The sequence below is a fragment of the Rutilus rutilus genome (assembly GCF_951802725.1).
Source record: "Rutilus rutilus genome assembly, chromosome: 1".
In the NCBI taxonomy this organism is placed as follows: Eukaryota; Metazoa; Chordata; class Actinopteri; order Cypriniformes; family Leuciscidae; genus Rutilus; species Rutilus rutilus.
The window spans coordinates 347,501-375,378 of NC_140209.1; the positions used below are offsets into that span (position 1 = coordinate 347,501).

Genomic DNA, 27,878 nt, shown 5'->3' on the forward strand with positions numbered 1-27,878 from the left:
TAGTTAGTCATTCAAGAGCAGTGAGTGTCATTAATGTTAATCAAACAACCAAAGAGAAAGAAATCGAGTGCTGAGTGGCGGGACTCAAAGAAATGAAATGCTAAACTTCAGTGAGGATGCGACGCTGCCCCTACTGTGCGAGTGGCAGAGTTCCTCAACTCTTATAGTGTTACGCCATGGTGATGTGAAGACATTAGTGCAGATAAAGATCAGTCTCAGATCAAACTTCCCAAAGCCGTTATCAGCCGATAGCGATCGCTGACTGATCAATCAGAGCACTCCTGGTGAACATCAGCTAAACACACTCGGTCACACACACACACACACTTCCAGAGTTAGCTTAACTTCATTCCCAGCATTCACTGCTGCACTGTGTTCACATGAGGAGAGATGAAGCAGAGACGAGAGTTTCTAGATCAACAACACACAGTAACTGGGTTATCACACTGTCTCTCTCTCTCTCTCTCTCTCTCTCTCTCTCTCTCTCTCTGTCTGTTGGTAATTTTAGCTCTAAATACCTGAACTTCACTTCATAAGACTAAACTGGGGCATGAAAGAGTGTGTGTGTGTGTGTTTCGATGGGATAGCAGTGTGTGAAATGTAGTGTAATGTAATATTTTTAACACACACACACACTCTCTCACACACACACAGCTATCTAAATGGGGACAATGCAAACTCAAAGACTTTGATTGTTTTTATAGACAGCTAATTATAAATAGTAAGTAACCCACACACACACACACACACACACACACACAGAGAACACATGTATTATTGATCTGAAACTCGTACCTCTCCCACCATCCCGTTCCACGTGCCGTTGATCTTCTTGCCATGTTTGCCGTTGGTCACCAGATAAAGATCGTACGAGAACTTCACAGACTTGGCGATCTTCTTCAGGATGTCGATACAGAAACCTTTACAGCAGCGCTTGATGTAGACCGCAGGCTCGCTCGTCTTATTACTGACCGATAGATAGATGGAGAAAGACAGGTTAGTGATTTGACAGGTTTCTTCATTAACCACAAACATCCTTCAGTTATATTAACCAACACTTATAAATATACTGAGATTCTAGCTGGTCTCGAGGTGCCCATGAGAACGGGCTTTAAAAGGCTGGTGATGGGATCACTGAAACCTCACTGGGAGGAACTGGGTCAGAAGAGTGTGTGTGTTTACAGTGTTTTGAGCTGCTTTCGGCAGGGCACCGTGTTCCTCATGCAGGTCCCGCTCAGCGGATCCACGTCCTCCACGATCACGAACGGCGCCTCCTCCAGCGTCACGATGGACAGATGATCGTCCTCGCGGTTCTCTGACCCAGAGTACAGCTCGAAGCGTGGCCACACGTGGTACTTCATGCTCAGAGAGCCGTTCTCCCACTTACCCACCTGCACACACACACACACACATGCAGACGGGGACATCAGTCACATGATGTTTCTCCTGTGTTGGTCCGATGTCATTCTCTTCAGTATGTGATTCACAGACTCACGAACACAGACTCATGAACACAGACTCACGAACACAGACTCACGAACACAGACTCATGACTCATGAACACAGACTCACGAACACAGACTCATGAACACAGACTCACGAACACAGACTCATGAACACAGACTCATGAACACAGACTCCCGAACACAGACTCCCGAACACAGACTCATGAACACAGACTCATGAACACAGACTCACGAACATAGACTCACGAACAGAGACTCATGAACACAGACTCATGACTCATGAACACAGACTCATGCACACAGACTCATGAACACAGACTCATGCACACAGACTCATGAACACAGACTCATGAACACAGACTCACGAACACAGACTCATGAACACAGACTCACGAACATAGACTCACGAACATAGACTCACGAACATAGACTCATGCACACAGACTCATGAACACAGACTCATGAACACAGACTCATGCACACAGACTCATGAACACAGACTCACGAACATAGACTCATGAACACAGACTCATGAACACAGACTCATGACTCATGAACACAGACTCATGAACACAGACTCACAAACACAGACTCATGAACACAGACTCACAAACACAGACTCACAAACACAGACTCATGAACACAGACTCATGAACACAGACTCATGAACACAGACTCATGAAAACAGACTCACGAACATAGACTCATGAACACAGACTCATGAACACAGACTCATGAACACAGACTCACGAACATAGACTCATGACTCATGAACACAGACTCATGAACACAGACTCATGACTCATGAACACAGACTCCCGAACACAGACTCACGAACACAGACTCATGAACACAGACTCATGAACACAGACTCCCGAACACAGACTCATGACTCATGAACACAGACTCCCGAACACAGACTCCCGAACACAGACTCACGAACACAGACTCACGAACACAGACTCATGAACACAGACTCCCGAACACAGACTCACGAACACAGACTCACGAACACAGACTCATGAACACAGACTCACGAACACAGACTCATGAACACAGACTCATGAACACAGACTCATGAACACAGACTCACGAACACAGACTCACGAACACAGACTCACGAACACAGACTCACGAACACTGACTCAAGAACACAGACTCATGAACACAGACTCATGAACACAGACTCACGAACACAGACTCACGAACACAGACTCACGAACACAGACTCATGAACACAGACTCATGAACACAGACTCACGAACACAGACTCATGAACACAGACTCACGAACACAGACTCACGAACACAGACTCACGAACACAGACTCATGACTCATGAACACAGACTCATGAACACAGACTCATGACTCATGAACACAGACTCCCGAACACAGACTCACGAACACAGACTCATGAACACAGACTCATGAACACAGACTCCCGAACACAGACTCATGACTCATGAACACAGACTCCCGAACACAGACTCCCGAACACAGACTCACGAACACAGACTCACGAACACAGACTCATGAACACAGACTCCCGAACACAGACTCACGAACACAGACTCACGAACACAGACTCATGAACACAGACTCACGAACACAGACTCATGAACACAGACTCATGAACACAGACTCATGAACACAGACTCATGAACACAGACTCACGAACACAGACTCACGAACACAGACTCACGAACACAGACTCACGAACACTGACTCAAGAACACAGACTCATGAACACAGACTCATGAACACAGACTCACGAACACAGACTCACGAACACAGACTCACGAACACAGACTCATGAACACAGACTCATGAACACAGACTCATGAACACAGACTCACGAACACAGACTCATGAACACAGACTCACGAACACAGACTCACGAACACAGACTCACGAACACAGACTCATGAACACAGACTCATGAACACAGACTCATGAACACAGACTCACGAACACAGACTCACGAACACAGACTCACGAACACAGACTCCCGAACACAGACTCACGAACACAGACTCACGAACACAGACTCACGAACACAGACTCACGAACACAGACTCACGAACACAGACTCACGAACACAGACTCACGAACACAGACTCCCGAACACAGACTCCCGAACACAGACTCATGAACACAGACTCACGAACACAGACTCACGAACACAGACTCCCGAACACAGACTCCCGAACACAGACTCATGAACACAGACTCACGAACACAGACTCACGAACACAGACTCACGAACACAGACTCACGAACACAGACTCCCGAACACAGACTCACGAACACAGACTCCCGAACACAGACTCACGAACACAGACTCACGAACACAGACTCACGAACACAGACTCACGAACACAGACTCCCGAACACAGACTCACGAACACAGACTCACGAACACAGACTCACGAACACAGACTCACGAACACAGACTCACGAACACAGACTCACGAACACAGACTCACGAACACAGACTCCCGAACACAGACTCCCGAACACAGACTCATGAACACAGACTCACGAACACAGACTCACGAACACAGACTCCCGAACACAGACTCCCGAACACAGACTCCCGAACACAGACTCATGAACACAGACTCACGAACACAGACTCACGAACACAGACTCCCGAACACAGACTCCCGAACACAGACTCACGAACACAGACTCATGAACACAGACTCCCGAACACAGACTCCCGAACACAGACTCACGAACACAGACTCATGAACACAGACTCATGAACACAGACTCATGACTCATGAACGGAGACTCACGAACACAGACTCATGAACACAGACTCCCGAACACAGACTCACGAACACAGACTCATGAACACAGACTCACGAACACAGACTCACGAACACAGACTCATGACTCATGAACACAGACTCATGACTCATGAACACAGACTCATGAACACAGACTCACGAACACAGACTCATGAACACAGACTCATGAACACAGACTCATGACTCATGAACGCAGACTCACGAACACAGACTCATGAACACAGACTCACGAACACAGACTCACGAACACAGACTCATGACTCATGAACACAGACTCATGACTCATGAACACAGACTCACGAACACAGACTCACGAACACAGACTCACGAACACAGACTCACGAACACAGACTCATGAACACAGACTCATGAACACAGACTCATGACTCATGAACGCAGACTCATGAACGCAGACTCACGAACACAGACTCATGAACACAGACTCACGAACACAGACTCATGAACACAGACTCATGAACACAGACTCATGACTCATGAACGCAGACTCATGAACGCAGACTCACGAACACAGACTCCCGAACACAGACTCACGAACACAGACTCACGAACACAGACTCACGAACACAGACTCACGAACACAGACTCACGAACACAGACTCATGACTCATGAACACAGACTCATGACTCATGAACACAGACTCATGAACACAGACTCACGAACACAGACTCATGAACACAGACTCACGAACACAGACTCACGAACACAGACTCATGAACACAGACTCATGAACACAGACTCACGAACACAGACTCCCGAACACAGACTCACGAACACAGACTCACGAACACAGACTCACGAACACAGACTCACGAACACAGACTCATGAACACAGACTCATGAACACAGACTCACGAACACAGACTCACGAACACAGACTCACGAACACAGACTCACGAACACAGACTCATGAACACAGACTCATGAACACAGACTCACGAACACAGACTCATGAACACAGACTCACGAACACAGACTCACGAACACAGACTCACGAACACAGACTCATGAACACAGACTCACGAACACAGACTCACGAACACAGACTCATGAACACAGACTCACGAACACAGACTCACGAACACAGACTCATGAACACAGACTCATGAACACAGACTCCCGAACACAGACTCACGAACACAGACTCACGAACACAGACTCACGAACACAGACTCACGAACACAGACTCACGAACACAGACTCACGAACACAGACTCATGAACACAGACTCATGAACACAGACTCACGAACACAGACTCATGAACACAGACTCACGAACACAGACTCATGAACACAGACTCATGACTCATGAACACAGACTCACGAACACAGACTCATGAACACAGACTCATGAACACAGACTCACGAACACAGACTCACGAACACAGACTCACGAACACAGACTCACGAACACAGACTCACGAACACAGACTCACGAACACAGACTCATGAACACAGACTCACGAACACAGACTCACGAACACAGACTCACGAACACAGACTCATGAACACAGACTCACGAACACAGACTCACGAACACAGACTCACGAACACAGACTCATGAACACAGACTCCCGAACACAGACTCACGAACACAGACTCATGAACACAGACTCACGAACACAGACTCACGAACACAGACTCATGAACACAGACTCCCGAACACAGACTCACGAACACAGACTCATGAACACAGACTCACGAACACAGACTCCCGAACACAGACTCATGAACACAGACTCATGAACACAGACTCCCGAACACAGACTCATGAACACAGACTCACGAACACAGACTCATGAACACAGACTCCCGAACACAGACTCATGAACACAGACTCATGAACACAGACTCATGAACACAGACTCCCGAACACAGACTCATGAACACAGACTCATGAACACAGACTCACGAACACAGACTCACGAACACAGACTCATGAAAATAGACTCCCGAACACAGACTCACGAACACAGACTCACGAACACAGACTCACGAACACAGACTCACGAACACAGACTCATGAACACAGACTCACGAACACAGACTCACGAACACAGACTCACGAACACAGACTCATGAACACAGACTCATGAACACAGACTCACGAACACAGACTCACGAACACAGACTCACGAACACAGACTCATGACTCTTACTCTGTCCCACTGTCTTTCCTTGTCCAGCAGGATGATCACCAGTTTGGGGTGCATCTGATACCCGTCCTCACTGAAGGAGAGATTACGGCCCTCGAACGTCACGTTCATAAGATACCTGTCAAACACACACACACACAAGCCATCATGTCACCTGAGATACTCAACATCCACTGACTGTCTGTCTATCTATCTATCTATCTATCACTTAGTTTTGTCGTGGCCACAGCATAAAAACTCGTGGGAACGTCATTATATCTCGTGGGCACGAGATCGTATGTTGAGCGAACAACATCTATTTCATTTAAGCCAGCAAATTTGCGACGAAAAAGCCCATTCAACTGAAGAATGCGCTTCAGGTGTCTGTCACTTACGTACCCATGTCTTAATGCCAAAGACCGCACTATATCTTTATATTACATTCCTGATTCTAAGTAAACTGTTATTTCCTCAGTCATCTCCATCTCCGACTGCTGTATATGTACAGTATCGACCGGTGTGGTTCCCTCAACATAACTCGTGGCTACGGGAAATAGATGTCGATCTCTCAACATGTGATCTTGTGGCCACGATTTATTATCATGTTCCCACGACTTAATATGACGTTCCCACAAATTAATATCTCGTGGCAACAACATATTATCACGTTCCCACGAGTTTATATGTTGTGGCCATGACAAAACTAAGTGAACCGAACATGTCCCCTCCCGGTCACCGTAATCTATCTATCTATCTATCTATCTATCTATCTATGTATCTATGTATCTATGTATCTATCTATCTATCTATCTATCTATCTATCTATCTATCTATCTATCTATCTATCTATCTATCTATCTGTCTGTCTTCAGTATTTATTGATGTGCTATGGTCTCAGTGTGGAGGGGGAAGTGTGACATATGCAAGCACAATCACTGCAGCTTCCAAACTCCTCCCAGTGTTACTATGGAAACATCATCATGAGAGAGAGAGAGAGAGAGAGAGAAAGAGAGAGAGACCTCTGCATAAAGCAGCAGCTCTGAGAGAAACCACACACACACAGTTATCAGGACTCGCCATAGACTTAATAGTTTTTATACTGTACAAACTATATATTCTGTCTCCTTACACTAACTCTACCCCTAAACCTACCCATCACACACACACACACACACACACACACACACACACACACACACTAACCCGACCACTAAACCTACCCATCACACACACACACACTGACCCGACCCCTACACCTACCCATCACTCACACACACACACACACACACAAACACAAACACACACACACTGACCCGACCCCTACACCTACCCATCACACACACACACACACACACACACACACACACACACACACACACACACACTGACCCGACCCCTACACCTACCCATCACTCACACACACACACACACAAACACACACACACACACACACACTGACCCGACCCCTACACCTACCCATCACACACACACACACACACACTGACCCGACCCCTACACCTACCCATCACACACACACACACACACACACACACACTGACCCGACCCCTACACCTACCCATCACACACACACACACACACACACACACACACACACTGACCCGACCCCTACACCTACCCATCACACACACACACACACACACACACACACACTGACCCGACCCCTACACCTACCCATCACACACACACACACACACACACACACACTGACCTGACCCCTACACCCACCCATCACACACACACACACACACACACACACACACACACACTGACCTGACCCCTACACCTACCCATCACTCACACACACACACACACACACAAACACACACACACACACTGACCCGACCCCTACACCTACCCATCACACACACACACACACACTGACCCGACCCCTACACCTACCCATCACACACACACACACACACACACACACACTGACCCGACCCCTACACCTACCCATCACACACACACACACACACACACACACACACACACACACACACTGACCCGACCCCTACACCTACCCATCACACACACACACACACACACACACACACACTGACCCGACCCCTACACCTACCCATCACACACACACACACACACACACACACACACACACACACACTGACCCGACCCCTACACCTACCCATCACACACACACACACACACACACACACACACACACACACACACACACACACACTGACCTGACCCCTACACCTACCCATCACACACACACACACACACACACACACACACACACACACACACACACACACACACACACTGACCTGACCCCTACACCTACCCATCACTCACACACACACACACACAAACACACACACACTGACCCGACCCCTACACCTACCCATCACACACACACACACACACACACACACACACTGACCCGACCCCTACACCTACCCATCACACACACACACACACACACACACACACACACTGACCCGACCCCTACACCTACCCATCACACACACACACACACACACACACACACACACACACTGACCCGACCCCTACACCTACCCATCACACACACACACACACACACACACACACACACACACACACACACACTGACCTGACCCCTACACCCACCCATCACACACACACACACACACACACACACACACACACACACACACACACACACACACACTGACCTGACCCCTACACCCACCCATCACACAAAACTTTCTGCACTTTAACATAAAAAATAAATAAACTCATTCTGTATATTTATAAGACCGTGTTTTGTCCCCACAAAGTAAAAGATGTTGAGGTTTAATGAAGGGTCATGTTAAGAATGCAGTCTCACCTGAGCACCTCGTTGTTGTTGCCTGCGATCGGGCTCTTCTTGTCGGGGGCCCCGTGGCACTCGGGCTTCAGGAGTGTGTGTGGCCCTCGGTCCATCATCATGGTGGAGGTAGCGGAGGAGATCACGGCCACACCGTCCCTCACACGAGCCTCCAGACCATAATCCCACTCGTCATAGGAGATCGAGATCATGCCTGAGGAGACACACACACACACCTGAGCTCAGAGAGCCGTCCACACACACCTCAGCCCTGATCTCAGAGACCCGTCTACACACACCTCAGCCCTGAGCTCAGAGACCCGTCCACACACACCTCAGCCCTGAGCTCAGAGAGCCGTCCACACACACCTCAGCCCTGAGCTCAGAGAGCCGTCCACACACACCTCAGCCCTGAGCTCAGAGACCCATTCACACACACCTCAGCCCTGAGCTCAGAGACCCGTCTACACACACCTCAGCCCTGAGCTCAGAGACCCGTCCACACACACCTCAGCCCTGAGTTCAAAGACCCATCCACACACACCTCAGCCCTGATCTCAGAGACCCGTCCACACACACACACCTGAGCTCAGAGAGCCGTCCACACACACCTCAGCCCTGATCTCAGAGACCCGTCCACACACACACACCTCAGCCCTGAGCTCAGAGACACGTCCACACACACCTCAGCCCTGATCTCAGAGACACGTCCACACACACCTCAGCCCTGAGCTCAGAGAGCCATTCACACACACCTCAGAGACCCCCACACACACCTCAGCCCTGATCTCAGAGTCTCGTCCACACACACCTCAGCCCTGATCTCAGAGACCCGTCCACACACACACCTAAGCCCTGATCTCAGAGACCCGTCCACACACACCTCTGCCCTGATCTCAGAGACCCGTCCACACACACCTCAGCCCTGATCTCAGAGACCCGTCCACACACACCTCTGCCCTGATCTCAGAGACCCGTCCACACACACCTCAGCCCTGATCTCAGAGACCCGTCCACACACACACCTCAGCCCTGATCTCAGAGACCCATTCACACACACCTCAGAGACCCCCACACACTAGTGATGCGCGGGTCGGCTTTTTTTCCAACCCGCGGGTCCCGCTTTTATGAAATTATTTGGCCCGCCTCAGCCCGCCCCGCACCACTGTATCTATTTTTACAACCCGCCCCGCCCCGCACCCGCGACCATTAAATAGACAAACTAGGCATTGTAATGTAAATGAAAACAGCCTTTATTTCAGCCTGAAAGTGCTTGGAAACATCGCCCTGTAAACTGGCAATAACAGACGATTCTGAATATGAACCATAAATCAGGTCATATTAATAAGATAATGATTTAAACATTTTCAATATTAACAAAGCAGCGTTTGTATTCATCTAATTCATCATTCACCTTTTTTTCTTTTAATTATGTAAAATCCCGACCTCAATTTCTCCCGCACCTCATCTTCCATCTTCACTTTTATTTCTCCGTCTTTGTTGTTGTGTCTGGCGGCGCGAGCTGCTTTGCGCGAGCTGTGTCACGTGACGCCAAAGGTTTGGGGGAATCACGCAAGTTGCATTGCTACGGCCTTATCAAATAACCTACTAAAATATGATTAGATTGATATTCCCAAATATTTAATATAGGCTGGACATTGCATGCAACATATGGATTTTTATTTTATTTTGTTTAATGACCCGCCCCAACCCGCTCCGCAAATAAAGTGACAATTTTTTGACCCGCCCCAACCCGACCCGCGGGCTACCCGCGGGGCCCGCGGGTTATGAGACGACCCGCGCATCACTACCACACACACCTCAGCCCTGATCTCAGAGTCTCGTCCACACACACCTCTGCCCTGATCTCAGAGACCCGTCCACACACACCTCTGCCCTGATCTCAGAGACCCGTCCACACACACACCTAAGCCCTGATCTCAGAGACCCGTCCACACACACCTCAGCCCTGAGCTCAGAGACCCGTCCCCACACACACCTCAGCCCTGATCTCAGAGACCCGTCCCCACACACACCTCAGCCCTGATCTCAGAGACCCGTCCACACACACACCTGAGCTCAGAGAGCCGTCCACACACACCTCAGCCCTGATCTCAGAGACCCGTCCACACACACACACCTCAGCCCTGAGCTCAGAGACCCATTCACACACACCTCAGAGACCTCCACACACACCTCAGCCCTGATCTCAGAGACCCATTCACACACACTTCAGAGACCCCCACACACACCTCAGCCCTGATCTCAGAGACCCGTCCCCACACACACCTCAGCCCTGATCTCAGAGACCCGTCCACACACACACCTCAGCCCTGATCTCAGAGACCCGTCCCCACACACACCTCAGCCCTGATCTCAGAGACCCGTCCACACACACACCTCAGCCCTGATCTCAGAGACCCGTCCACACACACCTCAGCCCTGATCTCAGAGACCCGTCCACACACACACCTTAGCCCTGATGTCAGAGACCCATTCACACACACCTCAGAGACCTCCACACACACCTCAGCCCTGATCTCAGAGACCCATTCACACACACTTCAGAGACCCCCACACACACCTCAGCCCTGATCTCAGAGACCCGTCCACACACACACCTCAGCCCTGATCTCAGAGACCCGTCCACACACACCTCAGCCCTGATCTCAGAGACCCGTCCAAACACACCTCAGCCCTGATCTCAGAGACCCGTCCACACACACCTCAGAGACCCCCACACACACCTCAGCCCTGATCTCAGAGACCCGTCCCCACACACACCTCAGCCCTGATCTCAGAGACCCGTCCACACACACACCTCAGCCCTGATCTCAGAGACCCGTCCACACACACCTCAGCCCTGATCTCAGAGACCCGTCCACACACACCTCTGCCCTGATCTCAGAGACCCGTCCACACACACACCTAAGCCCTGATCTCAGAGACCCGTCCACACACACCTCAGCCCTGAGCTCAGAGACCCGTCCCCACACACACCTCAGCCCTGATCTCAGAGACCCGTCCCCACACACACCTCAGCCCTGATCTCAGAGACCCGTCCACACACACACCTGAGCTCAGAGAGCCGTCCACACACACCTCAGCCCTGATCTCAGAGACCCGTCCACACACACACACCTCAGCCCTGAGCTCAGAGACCCATTCACACACACCTCAGAGACCTCCACACACACCTCAGCCCTGATCTCAGAGACCCATTCACACACACTTCAGAGACCCCCACACACACCTCAGCCCTGATCTCAGAGACCCGTCCCCACACACACCTCAGCCCTGATCTCAGAGACCCGTCCACACACACACCTCAGCCCTGATCTCAGAGACCCGTCCCCACACACACCTCAGCCCTGATCTCAGAGACCCGTCCACACACACACCTCAGCCCTGATCTCAGAGACCCGTCCACACACACCTCAGCCCTGATCTCAGAGACCCGTCCACACACACACCTTAGCCCTGATGTCAGAGACCCATTCACACACACCTCAGAGACCTCCACACACACCTCAGCCCTGATCTCAGAGACCCATTCACACACACTTCAGAGACCCCCACACACACCTCAGCCCTGATCTCAGAGACCCGTCCACACACACACCTCAGCCCTGATCTCAGAGACCCGTCCACACACACCTCAGCCCTGATCTCAGAGACCCGTCCAAACACACCTCAGCCCTGATCTCAGAGACCCGTCCACACACACCTCAGAGACCCCCACACACACCTCAGCCCTGATCTCAGAGACCCGTCCCCACACACACCTCAGCCCTGATCTCAGAGACCCGTCCACACACACACCTCAGCCCTGATCTCAGAGACCCGTCCACACACACCTCAGCCCTGATCTCAGAGACCCGTCCACACACACACCTTAGCCCTGATCTCAGAGACCCATTCACACACACCTCAGAGACCTCCACACACACCTCAGCCCTGATCTCAGAGACCCATTCACACACACTTCAGAGACCCCCACACACACCTCAGCCCTGATCTCAGAGACCCGTCCCCACACACACCTCAGCCCTGATCTCAGAGACCCGTCCACACACACACCTCAGCCCTGATCTCAGAGACCCGTCCACACACACCTCAGCCCTGATCTCAGAGACCCGTCCACACACACACCTTAGCCCTGATGTCAGAGACCCATTCACACACACCTCAGAGACCTCCACACACACCTCAGCCCTGATCTCAGAGACCCATTCACACACACTTCAGAGACCCCCACACACACCTCAGCCCTGATCTCAGAGACCCGTCCACACACACACCTCAGCCCTGATCTCAGAGACCCGTCCACACACACCTCAGCCCTGATCTCAGAGACCCGTCCAAACACACCTCAGCCCTGATCTCAGAGACCCGTCCACACACACCTCAGAGACCCCCACACACACCTCAGCCCTGATCTCAGAGACCCGTCCACACACACCTCAGCCCTGATCTCAGAGACCCGTCCACACACACCTCAGAGACCCGTCCACACACACCTCAGCCCTGATCTCAGAGACCCGTCCACACACACCTCAGAGACCCCCACACACACCTCAGCCCTGATCTCAGAGACCCGTCCACACACACCTCAGCCCTGATCTCAGAGACCCGTCCACACACACCTCAGCCCTGAGCTCAGAGAGCCGTCCACACACACCTCAGCCCTGATCTCAGAGACCCGTCCACACACACCTCAGCCCTGATCTCAGAGACCCATCCACACACACCTCAGAGACCCGTCCACACACACCTCAGCCCTGATCTCAGAGACCCGTCCACACAGACCTCAGAGACCCCCACACACACCTCAGCCCTGATCTCAGAGACCCGTCCACACACACCTCAGCCCTGATCTCAGAGACCCGTCCACACACACCTCAGAGACCCCCACACACACCTCAGCCCTGATCTCAGAGACCCGTCCACACACACCTCAGCCCTGATCTCAGAGACCCGTCCACACACACCTCAGCCCTGATCTCAGAGACCCGTCCACACACACCTCAGCCCTGAGCTCAGAGACACGTCCACACACACCTCAGCCCTGATCTCAGAGACACGTCCACACACACCTCAGCCCTGAGCTCAGAGAGCCATCCACACACACCTCAGCCCTGATCTCAGAGACCCGTCCACACACACCTCAGAGACCCCCACACACACCTCAGCCCTGATCTCAGAGACCCGTCCACACACACCTCAGCCCTGATCTCAGAGACCCGTCCACACACACCTCAGCCCTGAGCTCAGAGACCCGTCCACACACCTCAGAGACCCACACACACACACTTCAGAGATCCACACACGCCTCAGAAACCCATCCACACACACCTCAGAGATGCACACACACATCAGAGACACATACTCCTGTGGGAAACTCCGGCGGGATGTGGTCGGCGTCTCCCGCCACCAGAGAGAGAGAGACACACACACACACACACACACACACACACACTTGTGGGAAACTCCGGCGGGATGTGGTCGGCTTCTCCCGCCACCAGAGAGACACACACACACCTGTGGGAAACTCCGGCGGGATGTGGTCGGCTTCTCCCGCCACCAGAGACACACACACACACACACCTGTGGGAAACTCCGGCGGGATGTGGTCGGCTTCTCCCGCCACCAGAGACACACACACACACACCTGTGGGAAACTCCGGTGGGATGTGGTCGGCTTCTCCCGCCACCAGAGAGACACACACACACCTGTGGGAAACTCCGGTGGGATGTGGTCGGCTTCTCCCGCCACCAGAGAGACACACACACACCTGTGGGAAACTCCGGCGGGATGTGGTCGGCGTCTCCCGCCACCAGAGAGAGAGACACACACACACACACACACACACACACACACACACACTTGTGGGAAACTCCGGCGGGATGTGGTCGGCGTCTCCCGCCACCAGAGAGAGAGACACACACACACACACACACACACACACACTTGTGGGAAACTCCGGCGGGATGTGGTTGGCTTCTCCCGCCACCAGTGAGACACACACACACCTGTGGGAAACTCCGGCGGGATGTGGTCGGCTTCTCCCGCCACCAGAGACACACACACACACACCTGTGGGAAACTCCGGCGGGATGTGGTCGGCTTCTCCCGCCACCAGAGAGACACACACACACACACACACACACACACCTGTGGGAAACTCTGGCGGGATGTGGTCTGCGTCTCCCGCCACCAGAGACGGCACGATCCAGGTGTAGCCGTAGCCCGTCAGGCCGACAGAATGAGCCACCTCAAAGATCACGTTGGCCTCCTCTTTAGTGGAGTAGAGCAGGATCACAGGGCTCTGCAGCTTCTTCAGCTGGTTCTGGATCTTAGCGTCTCCGTCATCCACAGACATGTCCAGCAGGAGCACCTCCTCCAGCTCCCAGCCCACGAAACTGTTCTCGATCGTGCTGCGGATCTGGTGGATCACACAATATGAGCGAAGCCCGTTGAGACAAGCAACTGATTACTCCAATTACACACACACTAACTCCAATTACAATTACTCCAGCTGAACTAGTTAGTTGGGGTTTACAGTTTTCCTCAATCGCTTCGGCTCCATTCTTGAGTGAGGTCTCTGAACAGTTCATTTCTCGTTCCCATTGGATTTGAATTTCCTTATTGATTTAAGCAAATTGCATGTGTTTTGGCACATGTGTGCAAAAGAGTAAGTACAATGATAAAATGGTTAGTTCCAGTCCTTGATTCTGATTGGTCAATAGCTGTGTTTTATTTACGATAAACACGGCTATGACCGCTTCATACATCGAACCATTTTGATCAAAGTGACTCACATGATGACAATTTTATTATTTTGGTGCCATTGGCCGATTTACTGACACAATGACTAGGTTTTGAAGCATGAATTAAATGTTTTGTTTGAATAACTACATTTTGCAGACATGGAATAGAGTTCTTGTCGAAGACACAAAGGTTTAGGTAGTGATGGGTGATTTCAAAACACTGCTTCATGAAGCTTCGAAACCTTTACGAATCTTTTGTTCTGAGTCAATGGTTCAGAGAGTGTATCAAACTGCCAGAGTCACATGATTTCAGTAAACGACTATGTTAATAGTCTCTTACTGGCCTGTTTAGCTGAGCCATTCATAGAACAAACAAAACAAACTCTGACGATTGATGAAAGACACTATAGACACTCGATAATCTTATCAGATGATTAGATAATTGCATTTGAAAGATTTTACTTTCAATAAAGAATTTGCAATAGATTTGTAAAAGGTGTTTTTATGCATGTTTGGCCCGGGTGTTTGTTGTAGTTGTTCTGACCACTAGGGGTCACCGCGGAGACAGGTGTGGGATTGTTTCGATACGGCACATTTGCACATTTGCATGAAGCCTCGATCTGGCCACCACCATACAAGACTTCAGCATGAACAGCTGAGGGAACAGGGTTAACATCGGCTGGGATAAACAAGCTAATGAGAAACAGCTGTAGATAATCATGCATGATGAGAACAATGGGTTATGGGTAATGTAGTCCTTGATGCAATGACAATAGTGCCCTCTGGTGGATATCGGGACAGTCCTGATGTTCATGCAAACAGCTCTGACAACTGAGTTTCGAAAAATGTGCCAAAGCGATTGAGAAAACCTGTAAAAGACACTTCACATTCAGTGATAGTGTTAATTTGGCTGACATTATCAGATCAGAACTCAACTACACACCAGTACTCATTTATTCCCAGAGGAGACGGACAGGAACATCTCTGATCTGATTTGAGCTTCGGATGAGTTTAAATACGTCATCTTCTGCTGTTAGACAGTGTGCCATTACCAATTACCAATACTTTTGCAAAGAAACATTTACATTTATGCACCCACAAAGTGAAGGGGATTGGAACATTGCAAGGGTCCAGCTCTCCTCTTCTGTGTTCTGTGTTCTTCTACACACTCCTGAGCAAACCACCAGCTGTGTTTATGCTAACCTCATCCTGTCCCAACACAAATATCTGTGATGCTGATACTGTATTATCCCAATGCTTGTCCTTGTGTGTTTTTGACCAACTCAAAGGGTTAAAGTGTGTGTGTGTGTTACCTTGGTAACGAAGTCTTGGTACCCGAGGTTGTATGTGGTGAAGATGGAGAAGATGTACCAGTGTGAGTGTGTGTGTGTGTGTGTGTGTGTGTGTGTGTTACCTTGGTAACGAAGTCCTGGTACCCGAGGTTGTATGTGGTGAAGATGGAGAAGATGTACCAGTGTGAGTGTGTGTGTGTGTGTGTGTGTGTGTGTGTTACCTTGGTAACGAAGTCCTGGTACCCGGGGTAGTATGTGGTGACGATGGAGAAGATGTACCAGTCGTACTCCTCCATGATGTTGAGAATAACAGACGCCTGCTGCTCGATGGAGGGACCGAACTGGAAGAACATGGAGCTGTCGTCCTGCACACACACACACACACACACACACACACACACACACACACACACACACACACACACACAGGCAGAAGATCTGTTAATGCATTCATGAGGACACACACACACACAGGCAGAAAAAGTGGTTTCACACAGGTCGAGACACACACACACACACACACACACACACACACACACACACACACACACACACACACACACACACACACACACACACACACACACCTGTCTCTCTCTCTCACACACACACACACACACACACATTCATCTTCGCCTCCTGCAACACATCTTTCCCTCGCTGGTCAAAATCACCCCAAGCAAATTTTTTTTATTTTGTATGCAATTTTAATGCAATTTTTTGTTGTTGTTGATTTTTTGTTATTTTTTATTCTATTTATCTTTAGATGACTAGATCAATAAATAGTAATTTAAACACTTTTTTCCCCCCCAGATAATTTAATAATTTAAAGCACATTATTTAATTCCGTGAGTTCCGCTGGGTCCTAAAGCCAGTTTGTCTTCCGTGTGCATTCAGATACACATGTAGACGTTATAAAATCTGTTTTTGGTAAAGTTTTAGCATTTGTAGTTTGAATTTTGAGTATTTTTAGGTTCTTCTATGTGTACTGAAGCATTCCTCGCATTCCATTCAATCCTAAAGGGCTCAAATTGTTACTTTTTTTAAATTTCAGCCACAAAACTCCTCAAATCGTGTGTATTCATGGTTCAAGTCCTGGGGTCTCGGACCCCTTTGATTAACAGTAAACTTTTTAAAAATGTTTCAAAATAAAATTCCAGAGTCAAAATGATCCGAGGTAAAAATAAGGGTTAAAAAAACCCTCAAAATATCTCCAAATCCAATTCATATTCCTCATGATATACTATACTATATTACAGAATACAGGTATGATTCACATGGACTATCACACAGCTCTATGTTCATAAGTTCATAAAGACTTCACATTTCTCTCGCTCTCTTGTGTTTTGTAATGTTATGTCACACATACTGTGGATTCTCTAATTAAAGTCGTGCACATGTAATTAGTCATTATATCTTAATTAGAGCTGACCTGGTTCTAACTCTCCTTTTTAATTAAATATTTGGCTCATTTTAACGAGATCATTAGAGACGCTATTAGTGCCTAAACCAGATTCGTAAACATTAAGAAACTGTATTTAATCAATATGAGACTGTGATTGGCCGCAGGTGATCACATGACATCGGGATCATGTTTATGCAACACAATTAAGGCTTTTAAAAGACTGTTGCATAAACCGCTTAGACTAGTCTTACAGGTTAAACGTACTTTTTTTTTATTTAAGACTGTTCTTGAACATTAGTTACATAAAAATGTAGACTGGCGTAATCTGATACCGAAAAGTAAGACTGGCAGTTCGTGGCTCATGCGAGATCTTAAGATCATAATGGCTATGTTTATGCAACTGGCCCCAGCACAAACAAAATGAACATTATATATCCATATGTTTATGGTAACATCTTAAACCATATAATGACTGTAACAAACAACAGAATAAGCCTCTGTAACGGTTGTTAATGCTTTATTTAACATAACCACAGACAAACATGTGGAATACTATACTCACACACACCACTGATGACGTTTCGACGTCACTGCCGGGAAATAAGCTGAATTATTAATAAAGTCTTGTAAACGGTTATGGGTTTGTATGTAAACCGGGTGAGCTATTGTTATTTGTGAGTTTTCAGCGTTTTCAGCGTTTTCATGCTCTATGATATAGTGATAGATAAAGTCATTTTAGATAGAGAGTGATGTGTGTAACAGCTACTCATCACACACACACACACACACACACAAGCGGTTCTTCCGCTGTCACACTGTGGCTACACACTGCTTTGGCAGCTGTGCTTCTCTGACTATCCTGACACACACACACACACACACACACACACACACACACACATTCTAAAAAGCTGATTTCTGCACACATATAAACGACTGTAATGCAAGGAATGTGTATATAACATGAATTAACGCTGTAAATCCAGCAGAAACTCCAGACATCACTGCGTTTTCTGCTCCTCATTTGCATAAATGTAATGGTTTTATTACTTTCTCCGCTCTGATGTCCCACAGTCATCAATCCTACCATTCCCTGCACAAGCGTGAAGCTCGACTCTCATACAGAGCGAGTTAAGGCCCGTTCACTCCAACAACCATAACGATATAGTTACAAAAAAACACAGTTGCCTCGTTGCGCTTAAAGAAGATTAAAGAGAATAGTCCACCGCCGTGGTACAGCGAGCACACTCGGCCCTTAAGAGAGCAGCCGGAGAGATGGAGCGCAACTGGAAGAAAACACAACTAGAGGTATTTCGCATTTCATGGAAGGAGAGCTCGATTGCATACAGAGAGGCCTTAAATGATTATGGCCAGCATTACAGGTCAGAAGTCAGACTGGATAGGAACAATCTGAATCTTATCTAGTTCCATTATAATAACCTTTATTTTACCAGGAAAGAAAGCACATTGAGATCAAAAATCTCTTTTGCAAGAGCGTCCTGGCCAAGATTATCAACACACAATTCACGTGGGCTTAACAAATAACACACATCCATACATATATATAGAAAACAAAGGCAAATTTAAAAAATAAAATAAGTAAATCAATACATAAGTCATGCAAAGCATCTACAAACGTCTCCAAGCCTTTTAAAATCACTTTAAAAATGTCCAATGAAACCAATTCCCTGAGATTCACTTTATTTAGCAGATTATTCCAGGCAGAAGGAGCTGCACATTTAAATGCCTTTTTCCCAGTTCAGTCCACACCACTGGAACCGACAATAGGACAAAATCCTGAGGCCGAAGGCTATAACTACCTACACATTTTTACAGATATAAAGGAAGCAGTCCCAGGATAGTTCTATAAATAAGAACATGCCAGTGTTTTAGTCTACGGATAGACAAAGCAGACCATCCAACACGAACATACAACTCGCATTGATGAGTGAGGGGTTTAAAATATAAAACCAGATTTAAAATCCATCTGGTTGAAGATCAGAATCACGCCAGTACCGAGACTGCTCTCATTAGAGTCACAAATGATTTGCTCTTATCATCCGATCGTGGTTGTGTCTCGCTATTAGTGTTACTCGATCTAAGTGCTGCGTTTGACACCATTGACCACAACATTCTTTTAAATAGACTAGAAAACTATGTTGGCATTAGTGGAATTGCACTAGCATGGTTTAAATCATACTTATCTGACCGTTATCAGTTTGTAGCAGTAAATGAAGAGATGTCTCATCGATCACAAGTTCAGTATGGCGTACCACAAGGCTCAGTACTAGGACCGCTGCTGTTCACTCTTTACATGCTACCATTAGGAGATATCATTAGGAAACATGGAATTAGCTTTCACTGTTATGCCGACGATACTCAGCTCTATATTTCTTCACGCCCAGACGAAACTTACCAATTCACAAAATTAACAGAATGCATAGCTGATATAAAAAACTGGATGACTAGTAATTTCCTCCTTCTAAATTCTGAAAAAACAGAGATTCTAATTATTGGACAAAAAACGTCCTCACGTAATAATCTAGAATACTGTCTAACACTCGATGGCTGCTCTGTTAAGTCTTCGTCGTCGGTTAGGAACCTGGGTGTGTGTGTGTGGGTGTGTGTGTGTGTGTGTGCTCTTTATTGGAAGAACTTATTCAACTTATTGGTAATGTCACAAGAAAAACAATGGTGTGCTTGGTTTCAACGTAACTTTATTCGTTCATGAGTTATTTACAAGTTTCTGACCACTTATAAAATGTGTTCAATGTGCTGCCCATTGTGTTGGATTGTCAATGCAACCCTGTTCTCCCACTCTTCACACACTGATAGCAACACCGCAGGAGTATCCGTATCCAGTATCCGTAGTTTCAGGTGCTGCACATTGCTGTTTGCTGTGGTATATGGGGTACAACGATAGTGGGTCCATTCTTCATCAATGGAAACCTCAAGGCCACTGGATATTTGAAATTGCTACATGATGATGTGTTTCCCTCTTTATGCACTGAAGCTGGCACGTTCCCTGAGTTTTTCCAGCAAGATGGTGCACCACCACATTATGGGTGCCAGGTCCGAGCATTCCTAGATGAACAGTTTCCTGGAAAGTGGATTGGTCGTCGTGGGCCAGTTGAATGGCCCCCAAGGTCTCCCGATCTGACCCCCTTAGACTTTTATCTTTGGGGTCATCTGAAGGCAATTGTCTATGGTGTGAAGATACGAGATGTGCAGCACCTGAAACTACGGATACTGGATGCCTGCGCTGGCATTTCTCCTGCGGTGTTGCTATCAGTGTGTGAAGAGTGGGAGAACAGGGTTGCATTGACAATCCAACACAATGGGCAGCACATTGAACACATTTTAGAAGTGGTCAGAAACTTAACTCATGAACAAATAAAGTTACGTTGAAACCAAGCACACCATTGTTTTTCTTGTGACATTACCAATAAGTTTGATGTGTCACATGGCCCTCTTCCTATTGAAAAAACAAAAGTTGTATCCAAGATGGCCGACTTCTAAATGGCCACCATGGTCACCACCCATCTTGAGGAGTTTGCCCCCTCACATATACTAATGTGCCACAAACAGGACTTTAATATCACCAACCATTCCCATGTTATTACGGTGTATCCATATAAATGGCCCATCCTGTACATTGTTAAAAGCGTGAAATTAAGGTAACTTGACTTATTATTATCATTACAGTTATCAATACAGTTATTGTTCTAGTTATCGATACAGTTATTTTTCTAGTTATCGATACAGTTATTGTTATTATTATTATCATTACAGTTATTGATACATTTATTGTTCTAGTTATCGCTATAGTTATTGTGATAGTTATCGATACAGCCCTAAAACATCTATTTCAGTTTTCATTTCACCAACATAACTCTTAAACTTGAGGTGTTGCGGTTCACAATCACACAACATACACACTTCAGGAACAGTCACATGACTTCCTCTGCTCAATGACTGCTGTGTGTGTGTGTGTGTGTGTGTGTGTGTGTAACAGATTGTGGCGTCCTGACAGCAGGCATCTTGGCACAGAACTCTGGGTAATTGACCGAGCTCAACTCGTTCTCTCATTCAGCGTCTCTCTCTCTCTCTCTCTGTATCTGTGATGAACAGCAGACAGCAGGAACAGAGAGCAGGACGGAGGAAGGACAAACAGACGAACAGACGGAGAGATGAGAAGACAGAGAGAGAGAGAGAGAGAGAGAGAGAGACTGAGAGACAGAGAGAGAAAGAGAAGGAGCCCTAAATATGTGTCCTAGTTCTCTGGTCTTTAAAGCGGAGCACACATGATACACTGACACTATCTAAACCAGGGCACAGAGAGAGAGAGAGAGAGAGAGAGAGAGAGAGAGAGAGAGAGAGAGAGAGAGAGAGAGAGAGAGAGAGAGAGAGAGAGTCTCTCTCTCTCTCTCTGGGCTGAAGGTCGTCCCGTCTGACCTCTGACCCCTCAGGCTCCTGTCTGTAGGCACAGCACATCACAGAGCTCTTGAGAACAAACATCAAATCTGGTTTCATCTGGTCCATCTCACAAGACTCAGTGTTTCCAAGCAGTTTTTGCAAAAGATCTCACTCAAACAGCCAGACCAAACCAGCACAAACCATCATAAACCAGCACAAACCATTATAAACCAGCACAAACCAGCACAAACCATCATAAACCAGACAAAACCAGCACAAACCATTATAAGCCAGCACAAACCATCACAAACCATCATAAACCAGCACAAACCATCATAAACCATCATAAACCAGCACAAACCATCATAAACCAGCACAAACCATCATAAACCAGCACAAACCATCATAAACCAGCACAAACCATCATAAAAATGGTAAATGGACTGCATTTATGTAGCGCTTTCACAGACCTATGGCCACCAAAGCGCTTTACATATAGCCTCACATTCACCCATTCACACACTCACTCACTCACTCATACACTGACGGCGGTGTCAGCCATGCAAGGCCATCCAGCTCGTCGGGAGCCATAGATATAAACACTAGATGTCGCCTTGTATACGGCAATTCATTGGAACGAATGCGTCAATAGAGCCGCCATCTTGGAACAGGGGAGCCCCTCCTCTTTAATGCATCAGCGTCAATGTAGGCAAAGGTCTAACGGAAATAAAATCACCATAAATCGTCATGAATGCGATTTTCTAGTTTTTATGGTTCGTTCCAACGGTCAGCCATGTATTTATCATTGAGTCCAGAGGAAATTTAAGGTTTTGATATTAAGATAATTACTTCTTTTTCAAAATATAATGCATAGTGCTAGTAGGCCTACGTTTATTAGTCACATTCTTCCACTTGAGTAAACTTAGAATAAACCATTGCTATATAATACATATATAAATGAGCAAAACTTGGCCACTAAATATTTAATATTCAATTATTTTAATGATCACAATTAAATTTTTTATTTTATTAAATTGAACAAGCGCAACATTCAGCATTCAATCAAATATTCTAAAAGATGTTTTATTAAGAATAATGTTATTTCAACATAATATCTCGTTATTTCGACATAATATGTGTGCGTGCAACAGGCAAGAAGTGCATTTGTAAATCCGGTGACGCGTGCATTGATTTTTATTAATAAACTTCTGACAGTGTCGACTCGGCTGCAGAGATGAAGTTGACGATCGCCATCTCCGTAGTGAGCGCGCCTAGAGAGAGAAATGCACATAATGGATTACATAATCAGAGAGTAGCCTAGCTTTTTTCTTTCGTTTTAAATTATTTCGTTTAAAGACTATTTAAGCTTTGTGTATTTGATGTATTTCTCTTGTCTGTGTGAGGCATAGGCTGAGTTTCGTTAAGTTAGGATGAGATGCGCTCCAGTTAACGTGCAATAAGTAAGTGACCGCGCGGACGCCTCCATGATTATATCAACAAGCAATTTGTTGATGAATAAAATTTATTAAAATTAAGATACAATTTATACAAAACGAAATTCACTTTAAAGAAAGGATTTAAACAGTTGACATTTTCACAAATTTCAGTGTCCTTCCACACCTCCATCCCCAGTTTGCAAGGAAAAGAAACAAGCCCTTGAGCCCACTGTCCTTGTGCAAAACGCACACATACATAAGATTTGCGGAATTCTATGTATAATAATCATGGATGTACTGTTTGAAGATTGACAGGGAGAGGACCAGCATACTATTAGGACTGTACTTACAGGTTTTTTTTTTTTTTTTTTTTTTTCATTAAAAGGTTTGAGTACAATCGGTAAAAAATCAAAAGTTAGGAACAACACAGCACATCACAGCCAAAAGTGGGTATTGAGGATCAACTCCTGCATATTGTACATTTTAAACACAAGAGTTATTTCAAATAATATCTAAAGAATATTCACAGTTCATTAGCTGTGCGAGAATCACAGTTCATTTTCTTCCTCCAAGCAGAGAAATGTACACTGAACTTATAAAAAAACAACTTGACTACTACCATCCACAGAGTAAATCTAATCCCATGCTGTCTGGTTTAGATTTCGTTCGTGTGAACATCCATACGCAGCACAAAAGTCCGGTATCATTCATAAAATTGAAGTATAGGCGGAGATAGCAGCGTTACCTAGCTACTTCCTATGGCAAGACCCCTGTTCAAAGATGGCGGCGGTTTTGACGCATGTTTAGAACCCCAAGGCGACATCTAGTGTTTATATCTATGGTCGGGAGCAGCTGGGGTTAGGTGTCTTGCTCATGGACACCTCGACACTTGGTCAGGTCGAACCGGGGATTGAACCACCAACCTTCCAGTTTGTAGACCTAAATGAACCACTGAGCCACTGCCGCCCCATAAACCAGACAAAACCAACACAAACCATCATTAACCAGCCTGGATCTCTCAGCACATTCATTCCACCTTAAAGGGACGGTTCATCCAATAAATGGGTCATTCCTATAGACAAAAGAAGATATTTTGAAGAACATTGGGAATCAAACAACATTGGACCCCATTGACTTTCATTACACAAGCATTTCTCAAAATAACTTCTTTTAAGTTCCACTAAAGAAAGTAAGTCACACAGGTTTTTGAAGTCACAAGAGTAAATTATCATTTTTGGATGAACAGACCCTTAAAGGGGACATATCATGAAAATCTGACTTTCCCCGTGTTTCAGTGCTATAATCGGGTCCCGGTGCTTCTACCAACACAGAAAACGTGAAAAGTGAAACCCAGAGTTTCCCAGCTTTCTCTGCAAGCATGTCAAAAAATAAGCCGATCAGATTTGGCTCTCCTTCTGACGTATGAAGAGGATCTTATTATAATATTACCGGCCCTTAATCTGCACGTTTACACACACCAGCCGACATTTGGTTCCACACGCGACAACAGAGACCAGTTCTAACGCAATGATAAAGATCCAGCAAAGCCTGAAACTGTTCTGTGGTTGAGCACAGACGAGCACTGAACACTATTGACCAGAACATGTCACCGCTGTCTTATAAACACCTCAGGAACTGTGGACACTTGTGGAGAAGTTCAACATGATGATGAGATGATCAATGTAACTCCACAACAACTACAGAAATGTCTCCACTAACATTCAGAAACTCTTCCTGAGTCTCTCCGTAAGGCTGCACTCGCTACTGGTTATTCTGGGATTCTGGATGAGTGAGATTGGCCTGTTCTGTTATTGCCGGAGTTTCTGAAGCTTGTGTAAAGACTCCGCCCTCTTCTGAACGGAGGCGGAGCTAAAGCTCATTTGCATTTAAAGCGACACACTCAAAAATGGGCAAATTTGACAAGCAATAATGAATGATCTGGTATTTTGAACTGAAGTTTCACAGACACATTCTGGGACACCATAGATTTATATTACATCTTGTGAAAAGGGGCATAATATGTCACCTTTAAACTCTGAATAATGAATAATAAACACTGAACTGAGTTGAGCTGAATAATATCACTATTGTCTTCTGTAGAGCTGCCTTATAGAAATAGTTTCATAATTGTTGCATTTTGCAGCATTAACGCTGTTATTTCCCTGACATTGTAAAGGTTGTGTGCAGTTAGAGCATCTGGACAGCTGAGCGTGGGCGAGCCGCTCTTCATCTTCATCTTCATCTTCATCTTCATCCGGTGTGATTTCACCGGTGTTTAAAGCGTGGGCACAGATCTGACTCACAGCACTTACATGAGGACCTGATCGCTCTGTGTGTGTCTGTCGGCTCAGGATCACACACACACATTCCCCCATCATGCATCTGTGCTCCCCTCTTCAGAATGCATGTAATCAAAATGTACTTTTTTATGGAATATTGCAGTCTTTATTCTGAATGATGTGGTGCACATCATTATTGTTTTAATAATCTTGAATCAATTCAATTTAATTTCTCTTGCAGCATCTCTTCTCTTCTCTGATGATGTGGGCGGGGCAACCTGTCACTCACATGAGATCAGCCAATAGCAAACCACAACCAATTCCCCACAGACACAATCAAGCCCCGCCCACATATGATCTTGTTATAGAAGCGTTTCACTCATCACTATCCACCTTATTCCTATACGCCCCATGACACTTTGCTTGAATTATGGGTGTAACTTCCGTCAAGCTGTAATAATCAGTGAAAGGCTCGCTCTATGAACGCAATAATTCCATAGACTAAAAAAAATGTAATAATACGTTAAAATACTAAGTGTTACGTTATTCTCATGATGTCTGAAAATAAAACATGAAGGGAAATTGACGGATCATTCAGTCAAACTGGCGGATCAGCTTTATTTGTAGGGCAAACATAGACTATAAATAAATATGGGCGTAGTGTGCATGACGTCACCAGTAGTGTTTCTGAAGAGCGTTTCTGAAGCCCAAAGTGGGCGGAGCCGGCCGTCGCCATCTTGTTTGCGCGTCACTCCCGGATAAACGAAAATGTGCAGCGAGGCGGATTAGCTGAGGTGACGCTAACAGACACACGGCTAGTATTGACATCAGCGGCAATCCACCTGTCACTCAAGTGGCCACGCCCCTAATTATGCAGAACCATAAGGCTTAATATAATTGAAACGGATGAGTTATCAAAAATGTACCCCCAACCCCCCACAGTCAGCATGAAGGGCAAAATTAGATATATAGACCAAAACCACTTTTTGTACCAGGCTGTGAACGTTTTT

General features: G+C 46.8%; 1 protein-coding gene across 2 annotated transcripts in view; it reads right to left on the reverse strand.

The window, feature by feature from the left end:
• The window catches only part of grin2ba (glutamate receptor, ionotropic, N-methyl D-aspartate 2B-a), a 72,951-nt gene that overhangs the window by 18,938 nt on the left and 26,135 nt on the right, over positions 1-27,878 (reverse strand). For both annotated transcript variants that reach the window (XM_084435521.1, XM_084435520.1), the window contains 6 exons: positions 17,554-17,697; positions 15,445-15,715; positions 9,291-9,483; positions 6,461-6,575; positions 1,183-1,391; positions 796-967 (listed from right to left, as the gene is read on the reverse strand). In XM_084435521.1, coding sequence (XP_084291647.1) covers positions 796-967; positions 1,183-1,391; positions 6,461-6,575; positions 9,291-9,483; positions 15,445-15,715; positions 17,554-17,697 — 1,104 coding nt within the window. The remainder of the gene's footprint in view (positions 1-795; positions 968-1,182; positions 1,392-6,460; positions 6,576-9,290; positions 9,484-15,444; positions 15,716-17,553; positions 17,698-27,878) is intronic.